The sequence below is a fragment of the Heterocephalus glaber genome, unplaced genomic scaffold (genome assembly GCF_053883595.1).
Source record: "Heterocephalus glaber isolate CG9 unplaced genomic scaffold, H.glaber_assembly_v1.0 deba00000621, whole genome shotgun sequence".
Taxonomy (NCBI): domain Eukaryota; kingdom Metazoa; phylum Chordata; class Mammalia; order Rodentia; family Bathyergidae; genus Heterocephalus; species Heterocephalus glaber.
The window spans coordinates 22,032,457-22,052,117 of NW_028258153.1; the positions used below are offsets into that span (position 1 = coordinate 22,032,457).

At 34.2% G+C, this 19,661-nt stretch overlaps 1 protein-coding gene across 22 annotated transcripts in view; it reads right to left on the minus strand.

The window, feature by feature from the left end:
• Carf (calcium responsive transcription factor) overlaps positions 1-19,661 on the minus strand; it is a 172,732-nt gene that overhangs the window by 114,786 nt on the left and 38,285 nt on the right. For 13 of the 22 annotated variants that reach the window (XR_015449103.1, XR_015449101.1, XR_015449097.1 and 10 more), the window contains 6 exons: positions 18,875-19,096; positions 12,616-12,736; positions 11,532-11,655; positions 10,413-10,497; positions 6,256-6,445; positions 2,692-2,812 (listed from right to left, as the gene is read on the minus strand). Coding sequence is in view for 1 of the 22 variants with exons in the window: in XM_087205832.1 (XP_087061958.1) it covers positions 2,692-2,812; positions 6,256-6,445; positions 10,413-10,497; positions 11,532-11,655; positions 12,616-12,736; positions 18,875-19,096 (863 nt within the window). In the remaining 21 variants the exon portion in view is untranslated. Of the gene's footprint in view, positions 1-2,691; positions 2,830-6,255; positions 6,446-10,412; positions 10,498-11,531; positions 11,656-12,386; positions 12,454-12,615; positions 12,737-18,874; positions 19,097-19,661 lie in introns of those variants that run through there. The other 9 variants (XR_015449102.1, XR_015449096.1, XR_015449105.1 and 6 more) reach the window with 6 other exon arrangements.

The window sequence follows — 19,661 nt, forward strand, 5'->3', positions numbered from 1 at the left end:
CTGGTCATAGGTTATATGCATTGTAAATACGGTATGTTTAAGGACTACTTTTCATTTTAATGATGTCATTTAAAGTTCTAAATTTTGATGGAATCTCATTTATCAACTTTTTTCTTTTATACATCATGTTTTTTGTATCCTAGGTACTTCTTGCCTACCCTGAATTCATAAACATTTTCCCTTATAGTTTCTTCTTAAAGTTTTATACTTTTAGGCTTTCTTATTTAGGTTCATAGATCCCTTCAAGTTATTTTTATGTATGGAAAAAATGGGTTGAGGTTAATTTTTTATATACGGATACCAGGTGTTCTAGTGCCGTTTGCTGAAAACACTATCTCTTCTTCAGCTCTTGAATTGAGTTTATATTCTATAAAATGCTAATGTTAAATAATCTTTCAAAACTCAGTGGACCATATATGTGTGGTTCTATTTCTAGATTCTCTGTTTTTTCAAATGATCTATATGTCTTTCCTTACACCAACACTGCCTTGATTACTGTAGCTTTAGAAGAAGTCTTAAAATTAGGTACTAAACGTCTTCCAACACTGTTTTTGTTTTTAACTTTTCTAGGTCCTTTGTACGCCTACATAACTTTTAAATTTCAATATCCAATTCTTCATTTATAGCAAGTATACACAGACCTGAATTTTTATATATACCTTGTGTTTTCTAATCCTGCTAAATTCAAGTACAAGTTCTCGGGGCTCCTAGAGATTTCTTAGTATTTTCTCTGTAGATGATCATTTCATCTACATATAAAGATTTTGCTTCTGCCGTGCCAATCCTATCCTAGTTGTGTCATTTTATTGCCAGACTATTTTGGTGGGGACTAGGTTTCAAAGTTTAATGGACAGATAAAGAGTAAGCATATCTACCCTTATTCCCCACCTTAAGGAGAAAGCATTGTATCGTCTCCATTTATATAAGGCATTCTCACTGAAAGTACGGAGTGCCTGTCTTTAATCTGTTGAGAAGTTTCTGTTCTACTTCTAGGCTTCTGATAGCTTTTACAATGAACAGCTGTGGAATTTAGTGCAATACTTTTTCTCCAACTAGTGACAGGATCATGTGGCTTTTTCCTTTCCTCTGTTAAAATGATGACTTTTGGGGGTGGATCTTCCAATGCTGAACCAACACTGCCATCCCTATAACAAAACCACTTTCTACATACTGCCAGATCTGACTTCTAATAGTTTGTTTTGTTAAACAAATTTCTATCTATGTTCATAGTTTTTTCTTCTATTATCTTTATCCAGTTTTAGGATTAGCACGATGTTGAGTTCCTAAAATGAGGGGAGAAGTGTTCCTTCTTTTTTCTGCTTTAATTGTTTGATATAATTTATCAATTAAAATGTTTATGAGTCTGCTGTTGTCATATAGGTAGGTTTTCAAGCTAGGAATACACTTTCTTTAATAGGTGCTATTCAAATTTTATATTTCCTCCAGAGTTAGTTTCATTAATTTGTCTTCTAAGTTACTTCTTAGAAGTTGTCAAATTTATTTCAAAAAAGATTTTTGTAATATGCTTTCTATATCCTTTTAAATTCTGTAAAATCTGTGGTAATGTCTCCTAGATCTTGACATTGTAATTTAAAAAATGTATACCTGATATTGTGTAACAGGAAGAAAAGGTCTAAAAGATCAGGGGAATTGGGAGGGGTAGGGGAAGGGAAAAAAGAGAAAGGAAAAAATATGAGAAGAGGAAAAAAATGGAAACAAGGTCTTTGCAAATAGGGAAGGATGGAGGGGGTGAAGGGAGAGCAAGGGAAGGGGAAAAAAAAATAAGAACCGAGAGACTCATGTAATGGTACAAGATCCCAATGATGAATGTAACTGTATTGTATACCGAAAATGTACCAATAAACTTAATGGGGGGCGGGGGGAGATATTAAGCCAGGTGCAGTGGCATACATCTATAACCCCAGCTACTTGGAAGACTGAGACAGAAGGAAAGCAGTTTGAGGCTAATTAGGTAACTCAGTGAAATCCTATTTTGAAAAGTAAAAAGGGCTGGGGATATATATGTAGCTAGTGTGAAGGCCCTGAGTTCAATCTCCAGGATCTTTCTCTCTCCCTGTCTGTTTCTCTGCCTCTCTTTTTCTCTGTCTCTGTTTCTCTCACATACAGTTACATCCATAAATGGCATGTTATATAGCTATTAAAAATACTTATATACAAATATAGAGTCAGATTGGAGTTAGTAGGAATTTGTTTTGTTTTGTTTTTTGCGGTACCAGGGATTGAACTCAGGGCCTTGAGCTTGCGAGTCAGGCACGGTACCACTGAGCTAAATCTCCAGCCCCAAGCTAGTAGGAATTTAAAAAAAACAAAGTGTGTATTAGTCCATGTGATTACTAACATGTAGCATGATATCTATGTTGTATAAAACTACTGAATTCATAGCAGGAAAAAGAATACACGATTACCCAACTTTAAGGAAAGAAAATATTAGTGAGCTTTACTGAAATCTTCAAAACATTTACGAGGGTAGAGGAAGCATGCATACACAGAATGTTGTCAGATGACTCAAGAAATTGGTAAGTGTGGTGGCCTTACAGAGGGACACAGGGAACTGGAATGAAAGAAAACTTAGAATTCAATGCATATTTTTGGCACTGTTTAAACTTAATACAAAATGTCCATATTTGCTATTCAAAAATAAGTCCATAACAAAAAACAAAGAAAGCTTACCTGGCTGGACAGGTGGCTTTGTAGAGCTGACATGACCTGCTTTCCTGTTCACTGATTTTTTTTAACTGGAACCCTTTTCTCCTTGGCCCATATTGACACTCCATTACCACAGCTCTACTCCCTGCAGGCCAAAACCAACTGTTGATATTAATACATATGTCTATCTATTATAGACACTAGATTAAAAATAACCTGGTAATGGCAATGTCAAAATGTACACTTGTAATTACATGTGTTTATGGAAAGAAAACACTGGAATGTCTAAGATGTACAAACACAAATTTAAAAGTTTATCACAAAATTTGCCAAATGTACCTTAATTATAAAGCAAACAACACATTTACTGAATATTACTGATAGAAATAAGATTTTAATAATAAAATGTATCTCTTTATAAATAGAAATTAACAAATGCTACATTTGGTTAATAATTGTATCATTTAGAAATTCATTTCATTTTATAACTATTTATTTTCTTATTTTTATTTGGGCTGTTAGAATGATATAACCAGACTCTAAGATGGCTCCAATGCATCCCAGCATTCATTTCCTTGAGTAATGATGTGATATCTGGAATTTGCTGTAAAATCATTTACAGGAATAAAGAAGTAGGTGGGATTATAAATGAGACCAGACTGACCATATGACAGAGGCTGAAACTCTATGAGAGACCCCTGAAATCATGGAATTTCTTATTACCTCTATTTTGACATGCATATGAAAATTGCCATAATATAGAGATTTTTTAAAAGTCTGGCAATGCAGCTAGGTGTGGTGGCATATGCCTGTAATCCCAGCACTGGTCAAGAGGATTGCATGAATTCAAGGCTATCTTGGGCTACATAGAGTTCAAGGTCAGCCTGAGGTACATAGTGAAACCCTGTCTCAACAACCCATTCATTCTCCCCCAAAGAAAAGTCTGGCTAAGTGAATGTGGGAAAGGGAAGGGAAAGGGAAAATTTCACACACTGCTGAAAGCAGTGAAAACCAGAAGGTCATCATTCCTTTATAAGCAAATTTGAAATCTAAAAAGCTCAGGAAAATAAGTTTTTTGGAACTTGTTTGGCTACAAAATGAGATCTAAACTGTGTGAAGCTGTTTACAATCTATTGTAGCTATTTACAATCTATTTTAGTGTGATTACCCAAAAGATCATATGATGCTGTCTATACAATACATTTTTTTGGTACCGGGAATCAAACTCAGAACCTTGTACTTGCCAGGCAGGCACGGTTCTGCTAAGCTAAATTCTCACCCAAAGGTAAGTGGAACTATCAGGTTTTTGGGTTTTTAGTTTTTGTTTTTTGGTATCGGGGATCAAACTCAGGACCTTGCATTTGCGAGGCAGGCACAGTACCACTGAGCTAAATCCCTGTCCCCTATTCAATACTTACAAAGAGTGCTCTGTAAACTTACTGTTACAAAACTACAGAATTGTCAAAGATGTGGTCCAAAAAATTTGAGAAAGGAGTAACCACTTTAGAAAGCAATTTGAGATAATCTTGCAAAGATGAAATTTTTGGCATATTTTACAATTCCACCTTAAGCCTGGCTCATACTCTAGAAAAACTAATTATACCTTTTATCAAAGACTGACTGTTACACTCTTTCTAATAATAAAAAGTTGGAAACAATCTAAATGATAGTCAATGGAAAAGTATACATGGTTGGTCACATGCTAGAATATTATACAATAGTCAAATCAAATTAATTAGGACCTGTAAGTACAAATATGAATAAGTTTTAAAATATGAATGAAAAATTTGTAAAACAATGTTTGGTTTATTATTTAGGTATATTTTTAAATATTCAAAACAATAAAATACACCATTTTAATTAGAAATATAAAATGATAGAGATATAGGAAGTAGGGAGAAATTCAAATAATTACCTAAGTTCTCTATGCCATAGTTTCAAAAATAATTCAGTATATATGCTAATTTGTTTCACTTATACTACTAGTTTCTCTTGGTTCATTGAAAAGACAGTTATGTGCTGTTATCTGTTTCTTTTTTGTAAGAGAGTTTTTTGTCTATAACTTGTATTCTGAATAACATTTTGGCCATTTTTTTAAGATTATTGTTATTCTCTCTATTTTGTTATGAAATTTTGCTTTTTTATAGAAGGAAAGTGGTCTTTATGTTTTCTTTATTAATATTTACATGTATCACATTAAAATATTTTTTAAAATTAAAAACCACAGACTGGTACATATGCCTAGTAAGTCGAAGGCCCTGGGTTTGATCCCCAATACTATAAAAAATAAAATGAAATAAAACAAATTGGAGGGCTGGGGATTTAGCTCAGTGGTGCCACGCTTGCCTTGCAAGTGGGAGGTCCTGAGTTCAATCCCTGGTACAAAAAACAAAAAAAAAAACACATTGGAAAGAAATACACAAAGTCATTTAATGGCTATCTATGATGAATTAAAAAGGGGATTAGAACTAGGGGAGGAAAAAAGAGAAATTCAGGACATCAAGGATTTTTTTGTTTTTCTGAGTTTTTTTTTCCCCTTATGTGTTGGGGACCAAATCTAAAACCTCATACATACTAGGCAAATACTCTATCTCTGAACTCTATCCCAGCCCCTTCATACTTACCTTTGAGGCTGTATTTCTTTTATAGAATACTGATGAAACCTGGGCAGAAGAGGTTGCATTTATCTTACAATCTTTTTTTTTTTGGTACCGGGGATCAAACTTGGGACCTTGCACTTTCAAGGCAGGCGCCAGAACCACTGAGCTAAATCCCTGGCCCAATCTTACAATCTTTTAAATCAACCTTTCTTTCTTTATTATTGTTTTCTTCAGTGGTAGGAATTGAACTCAGGGCCTCATGCATGCTAGGTAAGCACTCTACCACTCAGCTACAGCCACAGACTTAAATATTTCTTATTAACCTCAGAGTTCAAGGGATGAGACCGCAATTCTTCTATCTAAATTAGTGCCTTCATAGTCCAAAAATAAATCACTTATTTTTAGGTTCTTTGGGGTGTAACTAGTCCTGCAGTAGATCTCTGGGGATTGCTTGAAACTCTTCCACTACAGTAAACACTAACCCAGTGTCTGAGAATATTACATGTAACATATTCGGTGCTTGAGAACTTTAATATGTTAACTTGATTGCATACAAATTCTGTATGTTAACTAGAGTTATAAGCTACCTAAAATGGACACAAATTTGTCCTGCAAAAACAAAATTAAGAAAGGAGAGAATATTTGGATTTGCAGGGGGGCATGGCGGATATTATATTTTAAAAATAAAATTTCCCTTTTTATATTTTATTAAATAGGCATACCTGGAATTTCAATATTTTAATTTTCTATTCATAAGCATAAAGTATAAAGAAAGCATTATTTATTCACTGATATATTAAAATACAAATTTATGACATTAAGTAATTGGTTATATTTACTATGAGTTTTTAGTTTAATATGCATTTTAATCAATTAACATTCAGTTATCATCTACCAAAATGAAAATGTATTACCTTAGGAAAATCACATTATTACAATGGACAATGGCTGCTAATGAACCTTTTAAAATAATTCTGTAAAAGAGTACCTGCATTGACAAAGGGGATTCCATCATATGGGACATACTGGGATTTCCACATCAAGCGTGTAGCAGGTTTGGCTGGGCTTGGAGACTGGCGAGTCCCCCAAACACTCTGTGTTTGCTGCTTGTGAAATGTTAAGACACTTTCTAATTCAGTCTCACTTACACAGTAGCCACGGTATGAATCTCCAATTTTCTGCAAGTAGTAGAAATTGAATAATAAACTTATTAGCAAATATGCTTCACTGTATAATAAATTTGAGATGGTTGTCTAATATGAAAAACTCCTCAGCTTTCAAAAGAGAATGTCAGTTGTTCTCTCAGATCACTTGGTCTATTACAATCAGTGGGCTGGATCTGAGTTCAGCTAGTATCATCAAATAGATATTCTCCATGTATTTGCTAGGGAATATAATGCCAAATATACTGCCACACTACCTTTATCAAAATCTTGTTTGCAAGAAATAATATTGAGAAAGGAGTGAAGAACATGCAATGTATCCATTCTTCTAGATATCTAAAGTTCTGCTGGATCAAATCCAGATCAGCATAAAACTAACTACAAAGTACTGATTCCAGATGAGCCTTCTTTTAACTAAGATTAATTTTAATATGATGCTATTTTAATATTTAATATGAATCAATATGAAACCTAATGAAAATTGTGACTGTACCTTCTATAAAAATGCTACAGAATAATTGGCTCAATATATCAATATTTGTTTTATGAAGATTCTTCTCAAACAGAAATTACTATTTGGCCTTAGTACCAACAATAGTTGGTAGTTTGTGTTTATTTTATGGAAATTAGTATAGTTTCTCTTGTCTAACAGACTCTTTTTTTTTTTTTGTGGTGCTGGGGATCAAACCCAGGGCCTAATGCATGCAAGGCAAGAGCTCTACCACTAAACCACATCCCCAGCCCCAGATTCAGTCTTTACAAATTAACTAGTTTTTGCCTTTTGAAATCTACATACTTAAGTATAAACAAGTGTGTATAGGCATACATGCACAAATGTAGTTCATTCAGATATATATTTAAAACAAGGCAAGGTATAAACAAATTGTAAAAAAACTGATTTTTTTTTTATTTCAAAAGAAAAAATTTGTTAACAGCAGTTTCTCAGACTGCATTAAGATCTAGAATTAACTTCACGTATTTTTCCTCCTTAGAGAAAATAAGAGCAAAGATGTGGGCATGGAGATCTTGTACTTTCTCATTAGACTAAATATTTTATCTAGAACAAAAAGGAAGATATCAAAGAAAAAAAAGAGAAGATATCAAACTACTATGGTATAGTTGGGCATGGTGGCTTATGCCAGTAATCATAGCACTCTGGGAGGCTGAAACATGACTGCAAATTCAAGCCAAGACTCGGCAACTTAGTGACTTAGAGCCGTCTCAAAATAAAAAATAAAAAAAAGGACTGAGAATATAGCTCAACGAAAAGGTCCTGGGTTCAATCCCCAGTACTCCCCCCCAAGAGCAGCCAAAAACAAAGAAACAGAAAAACCTGCTGTGACTGTACTTTTGTCCATAATAAAAAATAACCTGATGGCAGATATTATCTACACTTTCTCCTAAAAATAATAAAAATGCTATGCTGACAGTCTCTTCTGGTCTAGATAGTTCTTCATCAAGATACTTTCTACAATTAAAATTAGGAATACAAAACCTACCTGTAATATTTTTATATAAATAAAATGAAGAGAATATATAAGGAAAAATTTTAAATTAGTATAATTATAATCAGGCCTAGAGATATGTAGGTAAGTCATTAAATGAGAAATCAAAAAGTAAAAAGGATTACTAAAAAATATTTTTTTCCTTTCTTTTTTTTGTACTGGGGATCAAACTCGGGACCTTGCACTTGCACGGCAGGCACCAGAACCACTGAGCTAAATCCCCTGCTCTAAAAAATATTTTAAAGTAAAACACAGAAAATATTTCTTTGGCTATTAAGCAAAAATGGTTTTTACTACTGCTATAGCTTGGAAGAAGAAAAGGATCCATGAGTAGGAAAGATTACTCTGTTGGATACTTTTTACTAGTGTTTTATAAGATATATGACTTTAAGGAAAGCCATGAAATGTAAAATAGTTGTAAAATAAGGTGATTTGACCACATGATTGTGAATGTTCTAATATCCATAGCATTGTGTGAGGTTATAAAAATGATCTTTAAACACCTCATGAAACAATCAGAACAACAACTTGAGGAAACTACTGAAAAACCACTGTATGACCAACAAAAAGTGCGGGTGAAAAAAATCAAACACACACATATACACACATATGTAACTTAGAAAAGCAAGAATAATGATAAAGAGCTAACAGATGCAATATATCATATTGTAAAACCTTGTATTATTAGAATTTTTCTTAAAATATTAAATTTAAAGAAATGGTTCTCATTCTCGTATTTTAAGATTTGTTTAAAACAATGAAGCATTTTTTTTTTGGTACCAGGAACTGAACTCAGGGCCTCATGCTTACCAGGCAGGCACTGTACCACTGAGCTACATCCCCAGTCCAACAATGAAGCATTTTAATAGTTAATTACTCATTATCATCTATAGCTGACATACAGAGAAGGCATAATCTCTTCCCTCAAAAAAATCTAGTAATTATATAATAATGAACAACTCATGCTATTAAGAATGTCAATCAATGGAAAAATCAAATGAAGGGCTAAAGATACTAGCACATTTTTAGAAAGTAAGAGAACTAGGTTAACAAAAATGGAAGATAAGCTAGAGAAAAGTAGAAAATAAAATAGGACAAAATAAGATGATATCATATTATGGAAGATGTTTTGTTTGTTTGTTTGTTTTTTCAGGGTGGCCTTAAACTCACTATGTAATCCAGGCTGGCCTTGCTTGCCTCAGCCTCCCAAGTGGTGAGATTACAGGTGTGCACCACCCTACTTGGAAGATTATGGAAGACTTTAAAAGCTAACTGGCTAAATAATGTGGAAAAAAAAAACCCACTAAACTTATTGGGCAGTGAGAAAAGACAATGAAAATAGTATTTAAAGATAAATAGTTTTATAAAAATACACATTAGAAACCAGAAATGGAAGTGTCAAAGAGAATAGGAGACGCCAGGTGTGGTGCCATATGCTGTAATTCCAGGACTTGGAAGAGCCAAGAGGATCACTGTGAATTCGAGGCCAGCCTAAACCATGTAGTAAGACCTTGTCTCAAAAAATACCTCACCTCTGAGAGGGGGGAGGGGAGAGATTAGGAGGAAGACTATTACTATAATCAAGTGTAAAATAAGAAAAGTCTATGGAAGAATGGGGGAAAACTATAACTTTAAATGAAAAACTTAAATGAACAAAACATGTATCCGAATGTAGAAAAGGAAATTAGTCTAAAACTTTGTGCCTGGGTGTCCAAGAAAATGTTATTTGTCACTACATAGACAAGAAATTTAGGAAGTAGAGCTAGTGACATTTCAACTTGGGATAAAGTTAACAATGAGGGAAAATCCAAGTAAAGCTTCAAGTAGTAGCTGCATATCTGGGAAAAGAGTAAGAATTAAGGAACTTGTGATATAGATCTGAAAATCATTTAATAGCTGTAAGAGTTGAAATTCAACAAACTAAATAATCCTTCTAATAGATAAATGTAGAAAAAGAACTTGGGCATGGTGGTGAATGCTTGTAATCTCAGCACTCAGGAGGCTAAGGTAGAAGGACCATTCTGAGTTCAAGGACAGCTTGGGCTACATAGTGAGACCCTGTCTCAAAACCAAAACCAAAACCAAAACCAAACAAAACCAAACCATGTACAAAGAGATGACAAGGTCAAACGTGAGAACTGAAGAATTTCTACTGAGACTATGAAAAGAAGTAGATGCAAGCACAGAAAGAGAAGGAATGGTTCAAAAATATAGATAGAGACACATGAGAGTGAACTTTCTTAGAAGACAAGGGAATGAACCTGCAAGAGAAGAAACAATAGTAAAGTGAGAATAACCTCTGGTTTAACAAAGCTTATAGTCTCCAAAGAATAAAAGAAAAAGATGAGGTCAGATTTAGTAAAATACAAAGCACTATAGACATATCCTGTATTAACTGTACTCAGAAGTGGGCATTTTGAGATGAACTGTGGTAATAATTAGTTAAATGATTCTTGGTAAAGGTTATTTTAACTCACCTCACAGCTCCTAAGACGGCAGGCCCATATAGGTGTGTTAGAAGAAAGAGGCTGGAGAGGAGCCAGCAAAGGTTCATCAAGCATTCTGGGGTAGAGAAGAAATACATATATAAACACATAATTCTACACACATGAAAGGCATTTAATTGCTCTATACTCTTAGACAGTGTCAAAGACAGTATCTTGAGACCAGCTGTATTCTTCTCATTATGCAATAATTTTTCATTTATCAAAAAAGAAGCTAATAAAACAACTTCAGATGACTTGTTATGAATAACAAACATAGCTGGGTGTGGTGGTGCAAGCTAGTAATGCCAGCTTTTGGGAGGCTGAGGCAGGAGGACTGCCATTCAAAGCCAGCCTTGGTGAGTTCAAGATCAGCCTGAACTACATAGTGAGACCCTGTCTCAAAAAGAAAAAAAAAAAAGTAATACTGTGAGTCCATGAAAAGATTCTTGATTCTTTATGTCTCTAAATTATTTGAACAGAGCTATTTCAAGACAAAAAGTAAAAAAAAAACAAAAACCAACAACAAAACCTGAAATAGCAAAAACATTTTATCACAAAAGAATTATATGCACAAAAATGTGATGAGACCATTAAAAATGTTTAGGAACTGGAAGGGATATCTTTTTGTTTTATAATCTATTAGAAATGATGATGCCTTCATATAGCTTCAAAAGATCCATAGCCAAGTGACACCACGGAAGAGCAGCACATTTGATGTGTATAGTTTCTACAGCAGCTTTATTTTCAAGGTGCCAGGGCCAGGGATTTAGCTCAGTGGTTTTGCTGCCTGCTGCGCAAGCGCAAGGACCTGAGTTTGATCCCCGGTACAAAAAAACAGAGATTATTTTCAAGGTGCCATTAAATTAATTAAATTTATACCTGATGATAATTTCTTCCATTTTCTGAATTTTTCATCTTTTTTATAGTCAGTCACTTTTAGATGTGATAATTTTAAAAAAGATTTTCATGGTGCTATCAAAAGATGAGGTTCTCAGGGCTGGGAATTTAGCTCAGTGGAGGCGATGCCTGCCTTCCAAGCACAAGGTCCTGAGTTCGATCCCTGATACCAAAAAAAAAAAAAAAAAGAGCTTCTCTTTCCAATCAACTCACCTGGTCACGGACTTTCTGGGCAATGTGAGGGACGTGCGTGGGTGAAGGATGTAATTACTGGTGCTGTCTGCCACAGCATCCACTCTTAGTACATTTCTGTCACTGGATTTCTCTTCAGAAATATCTTAACACAAGAATAAGAATAAAGTAACATCAGTATTTTGAACAACACTATAAAAATGTATCTAACTAGACCTTCTATATTTGTAATAAGAAAAGACAGAATTGTTCTGAAGCTAAAGACAATAAAATTTAAAATGCTTTATTGAAAATGTCTCCAATAAACTTGGTTACTTTTAAATTATAATACTGACTACTGAAATTTTGTAATTAAGTTTTTAGAACTTATACTGAAAGGACAGGATATGAAAGTGGCAGAAATAATTGTTATACTAAAAGAATTTTATAATAGGAAATATAGAACATTTTTATTTATATACTGTATTTGTTTTCTGAGGTTTTTTTTAGTGACTGCTAACAAAGAATAATAAAATGAAGTTATAAACATCTACCTCAGCAACAAAATACTGTAGCTATAATTTTAGAAAATGGATTCAAATAGATGGGAAAGAGAAGAAAGTAAAACAAAAGAATAGGGATATTATCAAACAGGTAAAGAAAGAATATGTGAAAAGAAATGAGGTGTTTTTTTTTTAATCTGAAGGAATACAGAAAAGAGGTAAAGGGTAAAAGGATAAAAATGACAGTTTAAAAAGGTAATGAGCCACAGGTCTAACAAAAATATTAATAAAAATGCAAATGTAAAAAACTCCTAAAGCTAAGTACTCTAGTCTTGTTATTGTTGCTGTTATTATTACTGTTATTATAATTAAGAAGAATTTATTTTATGCTCACTGGTCATTTGAGAGGAAGCAGGAGTCAACTAGCTTCATAGAATTCCAAAATGAAATACACAGCTAACCTAGACAGGAGTTGAAAAATGAACTTGAAATTTATTTAGGCTGAGATTTTTTTCTAATTATTTAGTTCACAATTTCACCTAAAGAAATCAATTTTAACACTGACTTTCATAAGGTGATTTTCCAGAATATTCTCAAACATTCTCAAATCCATGATTACTTACCCTGAGGACTATTTGCATCCACAAGCTGCCCCTGAGGTATAATCACTTGTCCCATTCCTGTCTGGGTAGATGGAATTACATGAAGCACCTGTCCATTCTCTGATGGGCTAGCAACGATCATCTTGGAAGCATTAAAAAAAAATTAAATGCACAGGCCTACAGTGATTTAACAGGATATATCGAGCTGAAACCAAACCACATACCTATCTCTACAGAGGATATTATTTTCTCTATTTTATAAATGAAAAGATTGAGACACACAAAAATATCCCCCCAAGTCTCACAACTGATAGGCGGCAAAGCTAGGGTTCAAAACAGTCAGTTTGACCTGACAGACCATGGTCTTAATTAATTATGGTCTCTTTTTTTGGTTTTTTGAGACAGGGTTTCACTAAGTAGTTCAGGCAGGCTTGAACTCACTATGTAGGCCAGGCTCGTCTCGAACTCACAGCAATCCTCCTGCCCCAGTCTTCCAAGTGTTGGGATTACAGGTGTGTGCCACCACCCCTGGCTATTATTTATGGTCTTAATCATTACAATACATACATGAACCCTAATTACTTAGTAATCCGAACATGGCTGTAATTGAACTTTATACATTTATGCTCTGCTACTTGTATTAGCCATACGTGTTCAACTTAGTTGTGTAGCAATCATTGTCTGATATTTTAAGTCATTTGGATTGGTTAAAAATGGTAACTTTTTTATTAAACAGGATTTTTATATTTCTGCATTTATGTTTCTGTCTTGTTTCATAAAGATGACTATGGAGTGTCCAAAAAGTCTGAACTCACCAGGAAAATGGTGAATTATTTTTATTTATTTTTCAGTTGTTAAACTGAAAAAACCTCAAAAAGTAGAATGATATAAATAGAATCATAAACATTTCCCAGAAATTAAGAGTGGAAATTGTTTCCTTCCTTCAATATTTATCAGGTTTGAGATAAAAGTATCTTGCTGTATTTCTTATCACTTACGCACGAAAAATCAATTGTAAACACTGGTAATAATAACTGCTTACATTGAGTACATACTAAGTGGTAGGATTTCAGGTATGTTATCTCCTTTAATCTTCACCATACATACATGAAATATATACATTTTATAAATGAGAAAATTGTCTTTTATAAAAGAGGTTACAGAACTATTTAGTGGTGATCTAAAATTCAAATCCAGGCATTCTTAGCGCTTTTAACCATTACCTTACTCTGTACTGGCTTCCAATATCTGATAGCAAAAACAAAACACTATAATCACAGTTGGTGGTGCACACCTGTAATCTCAGCACTCTGAGGAAGATGAGGCAAGAACATCACAAGTTTAAGCCCAGTCTCGGCAATTTAGAAATTTAGCAAGAAGCTGCCTCAAAAATAAAAAAATGAATGGGCCAGGGATGTAGCTCAGTGGCACCGTGCCTGCCTGGCAAGCGCAAGGTCCTGAGTTTGATTCCCAGTACCAAAATATAAAAATAAAAAATAAAAAGTTCTGAGAATATAGTTCACTGAGAAGGCCCTGGGTTCAATCCCCAGTACTCCAGGAAAAACAAAACAACAACAAAAATGCTGCTGGACTTAAAAGGAAAGCAAGAATAATAATACTGCTTTTAAATTCCTTACCCCTTAGAATATAAACTAATAAAACCACTATGGAAATCAGTATAAGACATTCCTCAAAAAAGTAGAAAAAGAAATTCCATTCAACCCAGCTATTCCCCTTCTGGTATCTTCCCAAAAAAGTTAAAAACATCATACTTCAGTGACACATTCATACCCATATTTATAACAGCATTCGCTAAATCTTGGAATCTGCCTACAGAAGGACAAATTTGACTCATTCGTAGGCAAATGGATGCACCCTGAGACAATAATGTTAAATGAAATAAACCAGACACATAAGGTTAAGTATTGGATGATTTCTCTTATATGGAAAAAACAAAATATAAATAAAGAGCAGGGCCTGGGATTTAGGTCAGTGGTTCCGTCACCTGCCTTGCAAGGGTAAGGTCCCGAGTTTGATCTCCAGTACCAAAAATAAAATAAAATAAAATAAAAAAAGAGCAAAATAAAAGATAGCTAATAGGAAACAGGGAGGCAGATCTTTTGCAAAAGGGAAAGGGATGAAGAGATGGATGGAGGGGAGAGGAAGGGTATTAAAAAAAAATTAAAATGAGTTATGTACATGTGCCACCTACCCACAATGAATGTAATCTTTACGTACTGCAAACATGTACTAATAAAAATTAAAATTAGGGGCCAGGGATTTAGCTCAGTGGTTCCACTGCCTGCCTCGAAAGCGCAAGGATCTGAGTTTGATCCCCCATACCAAAAAAAAAAAAAAAAATTAAAATTAAAAGAAAATGTATATATGCAATATAACAACAAAAATGACACTGTGATCATCAATAAAAATTCCTCTCTCCTTATGAGATTACTTATGAAAAATATGATTTTATTTACTGTTTTAAAAAGTGCTGTAATCATTTTTAAATCAAATTAAACAAATAGTTTTATTATTTATTCAATCATATGAAAAATTTGAATTAAGACTGATCTGAGCCAGGCATGGTGGCGCACACCTGTGATCCCAACCTTTGGGAAGGTGAGGCAGAAGGAACCTAAGTTCCAGCCAAGCCTGGGCAACTTAGTGACATAGCAAAATCCTATCTGAAAAATAAAAAAATAAAAAGGGGGCTGGAGATGTACCTCAATGAGAAAGGCTTGGGTTCAAGTTCCAGGACCACCACCACCAAAACAAAAAAGAGCTATGAAACATCCCTTTAATTTTGACATTATGTTTCTCAAGCACAGTGGAGGAGAGTCTCTTCCATTTTCTCTTTTAACTTAGTCCATCTGACACCTAAAATATGATTTTCAATTCATGTAATTTGAGGATGGTGATGATAATATTATTTTTCTAATTAAAGAAATGAGCCATGAATCCATGAATCCATATGTTTCCATGAAAGGAAACATAGTTTTGAAGAGTCATCGTGACAATATGCTGGAGACCATTAAAATAACTGAAACCTTAGCTGAGGAGACTTATACTTACTGAGCTCGTTTACAATATTTCTTTTCCAATAAACATAAAATACTAAGCCTGCTTTACATCCACAGCCACATCCATCTTATCCATTTCAGATCTATTCACCACAGAATCTTTACTAGTTCCTTGACAGCTTCTTTGTACAAAGTCATACTGAAAACAAAGTTAAATTTCTTTCAAAATTTAACTTCACTTGGTTCACTTGATGAGAGATGCTGATAATTGGAGAGGGTGTGCATGTGTAGAAGCAGGGAGTATTTACAAAGAAATCTCTGTACCTTCAGCTCAATTTGGCTGGGAACCTAAAACTATTCTAAAAAAATAAAGGTTATTAAAAAGCCAGTGGTGGGGCCGGGGATTTAGCTCAGTGGTTTCGCCGCCTGCTGCGCAAGCGCAAGGACCCAAGTTCGATCTCTGGTACAAAAAAAAAAAAAAAAAAAAAGCCAGTGGTGTGCGACTGCAGTCCCACCTCCTCAGGAAGCTCAGGCAGGAAGTTCACTTAGGCCTAACAGTTGTTTTTTTTTTTGGTACCGGAGATCGAACTCAGGACCTTGTGCTTGCGGGGCAGGTGCCGTGCCACTGAGCTAAATCCCGGGAAAGCCTAACAGTTTAAAATAGGGAGACCCTGGTTCAAAACAAAATTAAAATAAGAAAGCTTATTAAAATAAACAAGCTACAAAAGGTCCACTAAATTTCCGAGTATATCATTACTTTCTGATCTTTAGTTCTTTGGAGAAAATTCTTTCTTACATTCTTATGTCTATTTCCATTTCCATGCTTCATACCATATGATTCCTATTTCATAGTTTCAAATAACCCCTTGCCATCTCTTACCTAAATAATGTAAATCATCTTTAATATCACTTGATGTTTTCTTTTGTTTTGGTGTTTTCATTTTTAGTTTGTTGAGACAGGGGCTCACTACGTAGTTCAGGCTGGACTTGAACTCACTATGTCATCTAGGCTGGTCTCTAAGTCACAGTAATTCTCCTGCTTTGGCCTCCCAGGTCTGGGATTACAGGTGTGAGCCACCACGCCTGGCTTAATATCCCTTTGTATAAAAATTTAAAGTACCAGAAGAATGGTAATATTTTCAAAATCAAACAAGCAGCTTTGTTTTTAAGGCACTGGTACTATGTGTAAAATGATAGCCCTTCATACATTTGGACTTCTGGATTCTTCTGTTGGATGAATAGCAAATAAAAGGGGAAGCTACAGAAGTATTTAATTCTGGACATGAAAAAATTAAATATTTCTGTAGCTTCCCCTTTTAATCAAGCCTAAACCAAAATAAAAAAAGATTTCCTGAATTAGGAGTGCAGTTGAGTGGTAAATCACTTGCCTAGCATATACAAGGCTCTGTGTTCAACTTCTAGGAATGAAGAAAAAAGTCACGCATATATCATTTATATATTAATTATATAATATATAAATTTTTATTATATAAAATTATATAAAAAGGAAAGAAAAGAAAAGACTTCCCTACACTTAGGCACATCTCCACCAATTACTCTCTGCTCAAGAATCTAAATAAAATAGAGCAAAAGGGCACAGATTAACTCTAGAATGCTCTAGACTAAAAACAGCAACAAGGATTAATTCTAGGAAAGATGGGTGTTTACTTATACCATAATTGAAGTTATTATGCTTCTAAAAATAATTTTATTATGAAAGTAATACTATAAATATGTAGTATAGAAAAGTTGGGAAAATCAGGTAAACAAAAAGAGATGCATTATTCTTCACAGTATTATTTACCTACATTTACTCTTTATTAACTAGAGAGTACCATATAAGTTTTTCTTAGTAATTATCCTTTTTTAAAAAAATTTTATTTTATTTTTTTCTTAGTAATTATCCTTATTTCAACTAAAACTATCTTTCATCTCTTTTATTCAAACTATGAACTTCGTAAAAAATACTCTGAGCCAACAGTTTGAATCTGCATTCTCACCTGTGCACAGTTATTCACACACTATATATATATTATATATACACACACACTATCTACCTTCAAAGATCAGAAGGGGTATCTCCATCTTCATTCCTTTCTTTTCTTAAAAAATTCTTTCTTAGTACATGTTTTCAGTATGTAATTACATTTATCATGGGGAGTTGGTATGTGAACATACACATATTAATTCTTTTTTTGTCCCCTACCTCTCCCTCTCCCATCCTCCTTGTTCCTTCCATCTCTTGGTCTCCTTCTCATCTGCAAAAGCTCTATTTATACTTTTTTCTTTTAATTCTTTTTCTTCATCCTCTTTCCTTCCCCTCCCTCCATCTCTTGTTCTCCTTCCCCTTTGAAAAAGATCTCTCTACTTCCTATTACCTATCTTTTATTTTGCTTATTTATATTTCCCTGGACAGAGGACTGATATGTAGAATATATAAAGAACTCAAAAAAATTAGAGTCCCCCCAAATAAAAGACACAATCAAAAAAAAACGGGCAACTTTCTGATGAGAACAGATACACTTCTCAGAAGTACAAAAAGCCAATAAATATATGAAAAAATGTTCAACATCACTGGCCATTAGAGAAATGCTTTCAAGAGAGGATACCAGCATTTCACATGCAAGTCACCAGTTCAGTCTATTACATATATTGAGAAAAACATAAATTACATGTAAACTTCAGCACTTGTTACAGATTGTTACATTTCCAATTCATCTCAAAACACCAGTGTTCCCAGATGTAAGTGGCTTAGTAAAATTGGTTTAAAGTGCTACTTGTAGACCTGAAAGAAAATCTTTTAAAATCCTTACATAAAAACAAGTCTTGGGGAAAATAAAAGTCATGTGGGGACAGGGATTTAGCTTAGTTGCTCTGCCGCCTGCCTCACAACACGGGTTCAATCCCCGGTACCAAAAAAAAAAAAAAAAAGTCACAGAAACACAATTTTTTTTTGGTACTGGGGATCAAACTCAGGATCTTGGGCTTGCAAGGTAGGCGTGGTGCCACTGAACTAAATCCCCGGACTGGAAACAGAATTTTTAACACAACATAAGCCAACAGTATCAAGAAATTAAGGTCATCTAGTAAGACTAATACATTTTGCTAAATAGCATAAACTGGTTATTTATAAAATATACTCACTGGCCGGGGATTTAGCTCAGTGGTTTTGCCACCTGCCTTGCAAGCCAAGGACCCGAGTTCGATCCCCGGTACCAAAAAAAATTTAAAATAAAATAAATAAAATAAAATATACTCACCATTTGTGAATCCCCCAATGATTGAAGTTCATATTGAACAGGCTGCCCATTTTGGTCCACTAGATGAAATTGCTCTGCAGAAAGAGTTGGGGTCTGAGTTAGGGGTCCTGGGATATCCTGTGATGTGAGTGGATTATCTGGTTCAGGAGTAGTGATTGGCAAAACTGCAGGAGATTCATTTTGTCCAAAGGAAGGATCCCTGGTGTCCATACAGGCTAGATGCTTTTGTAAAAAACAAACAAACAAAAAAATCCTACTTAGGTCTTTGTAAAATATGTTGTCACTACTGTTTTTTTTAAATAGAACATTATATATTGGGAAATAGGAAAAAAAGGTCTAAAGGAGTAGGGGAAATGGGAGGGGTAGGGGAAAGAAAAGAAGGAAAAGAAAAAATATGAGAAAAAGAAAAAAATGGAAACAAAGTCTTTGTAAATAGGGAAGGGTGGAGGGGGTGAAGGGAGGGCAGGGGAATGGGGAAAAAATAACTAAGATATATCATATAAAGGTACAAGATTCCAATGATGAATGTAACTGTACTGTATACCTAAAATGTACCAATAAAGTTAATGGAAAAAAAATAGAACATTATATATCGCCAATATGTACAAAAAAAACGGAAGGGGATCTAGAGATGGATAAATCAGGGAGGGAGAGAAGGGAATTAAAATGTGTCATGTACATGTACCAACTTCCCTAAAGGAATGTAAACACTATGTACTACATGCCTGTACTAATAAACTAAAATAAAAGAAAATGCAATGTTTACCCAAAAAATGGAACATGTATA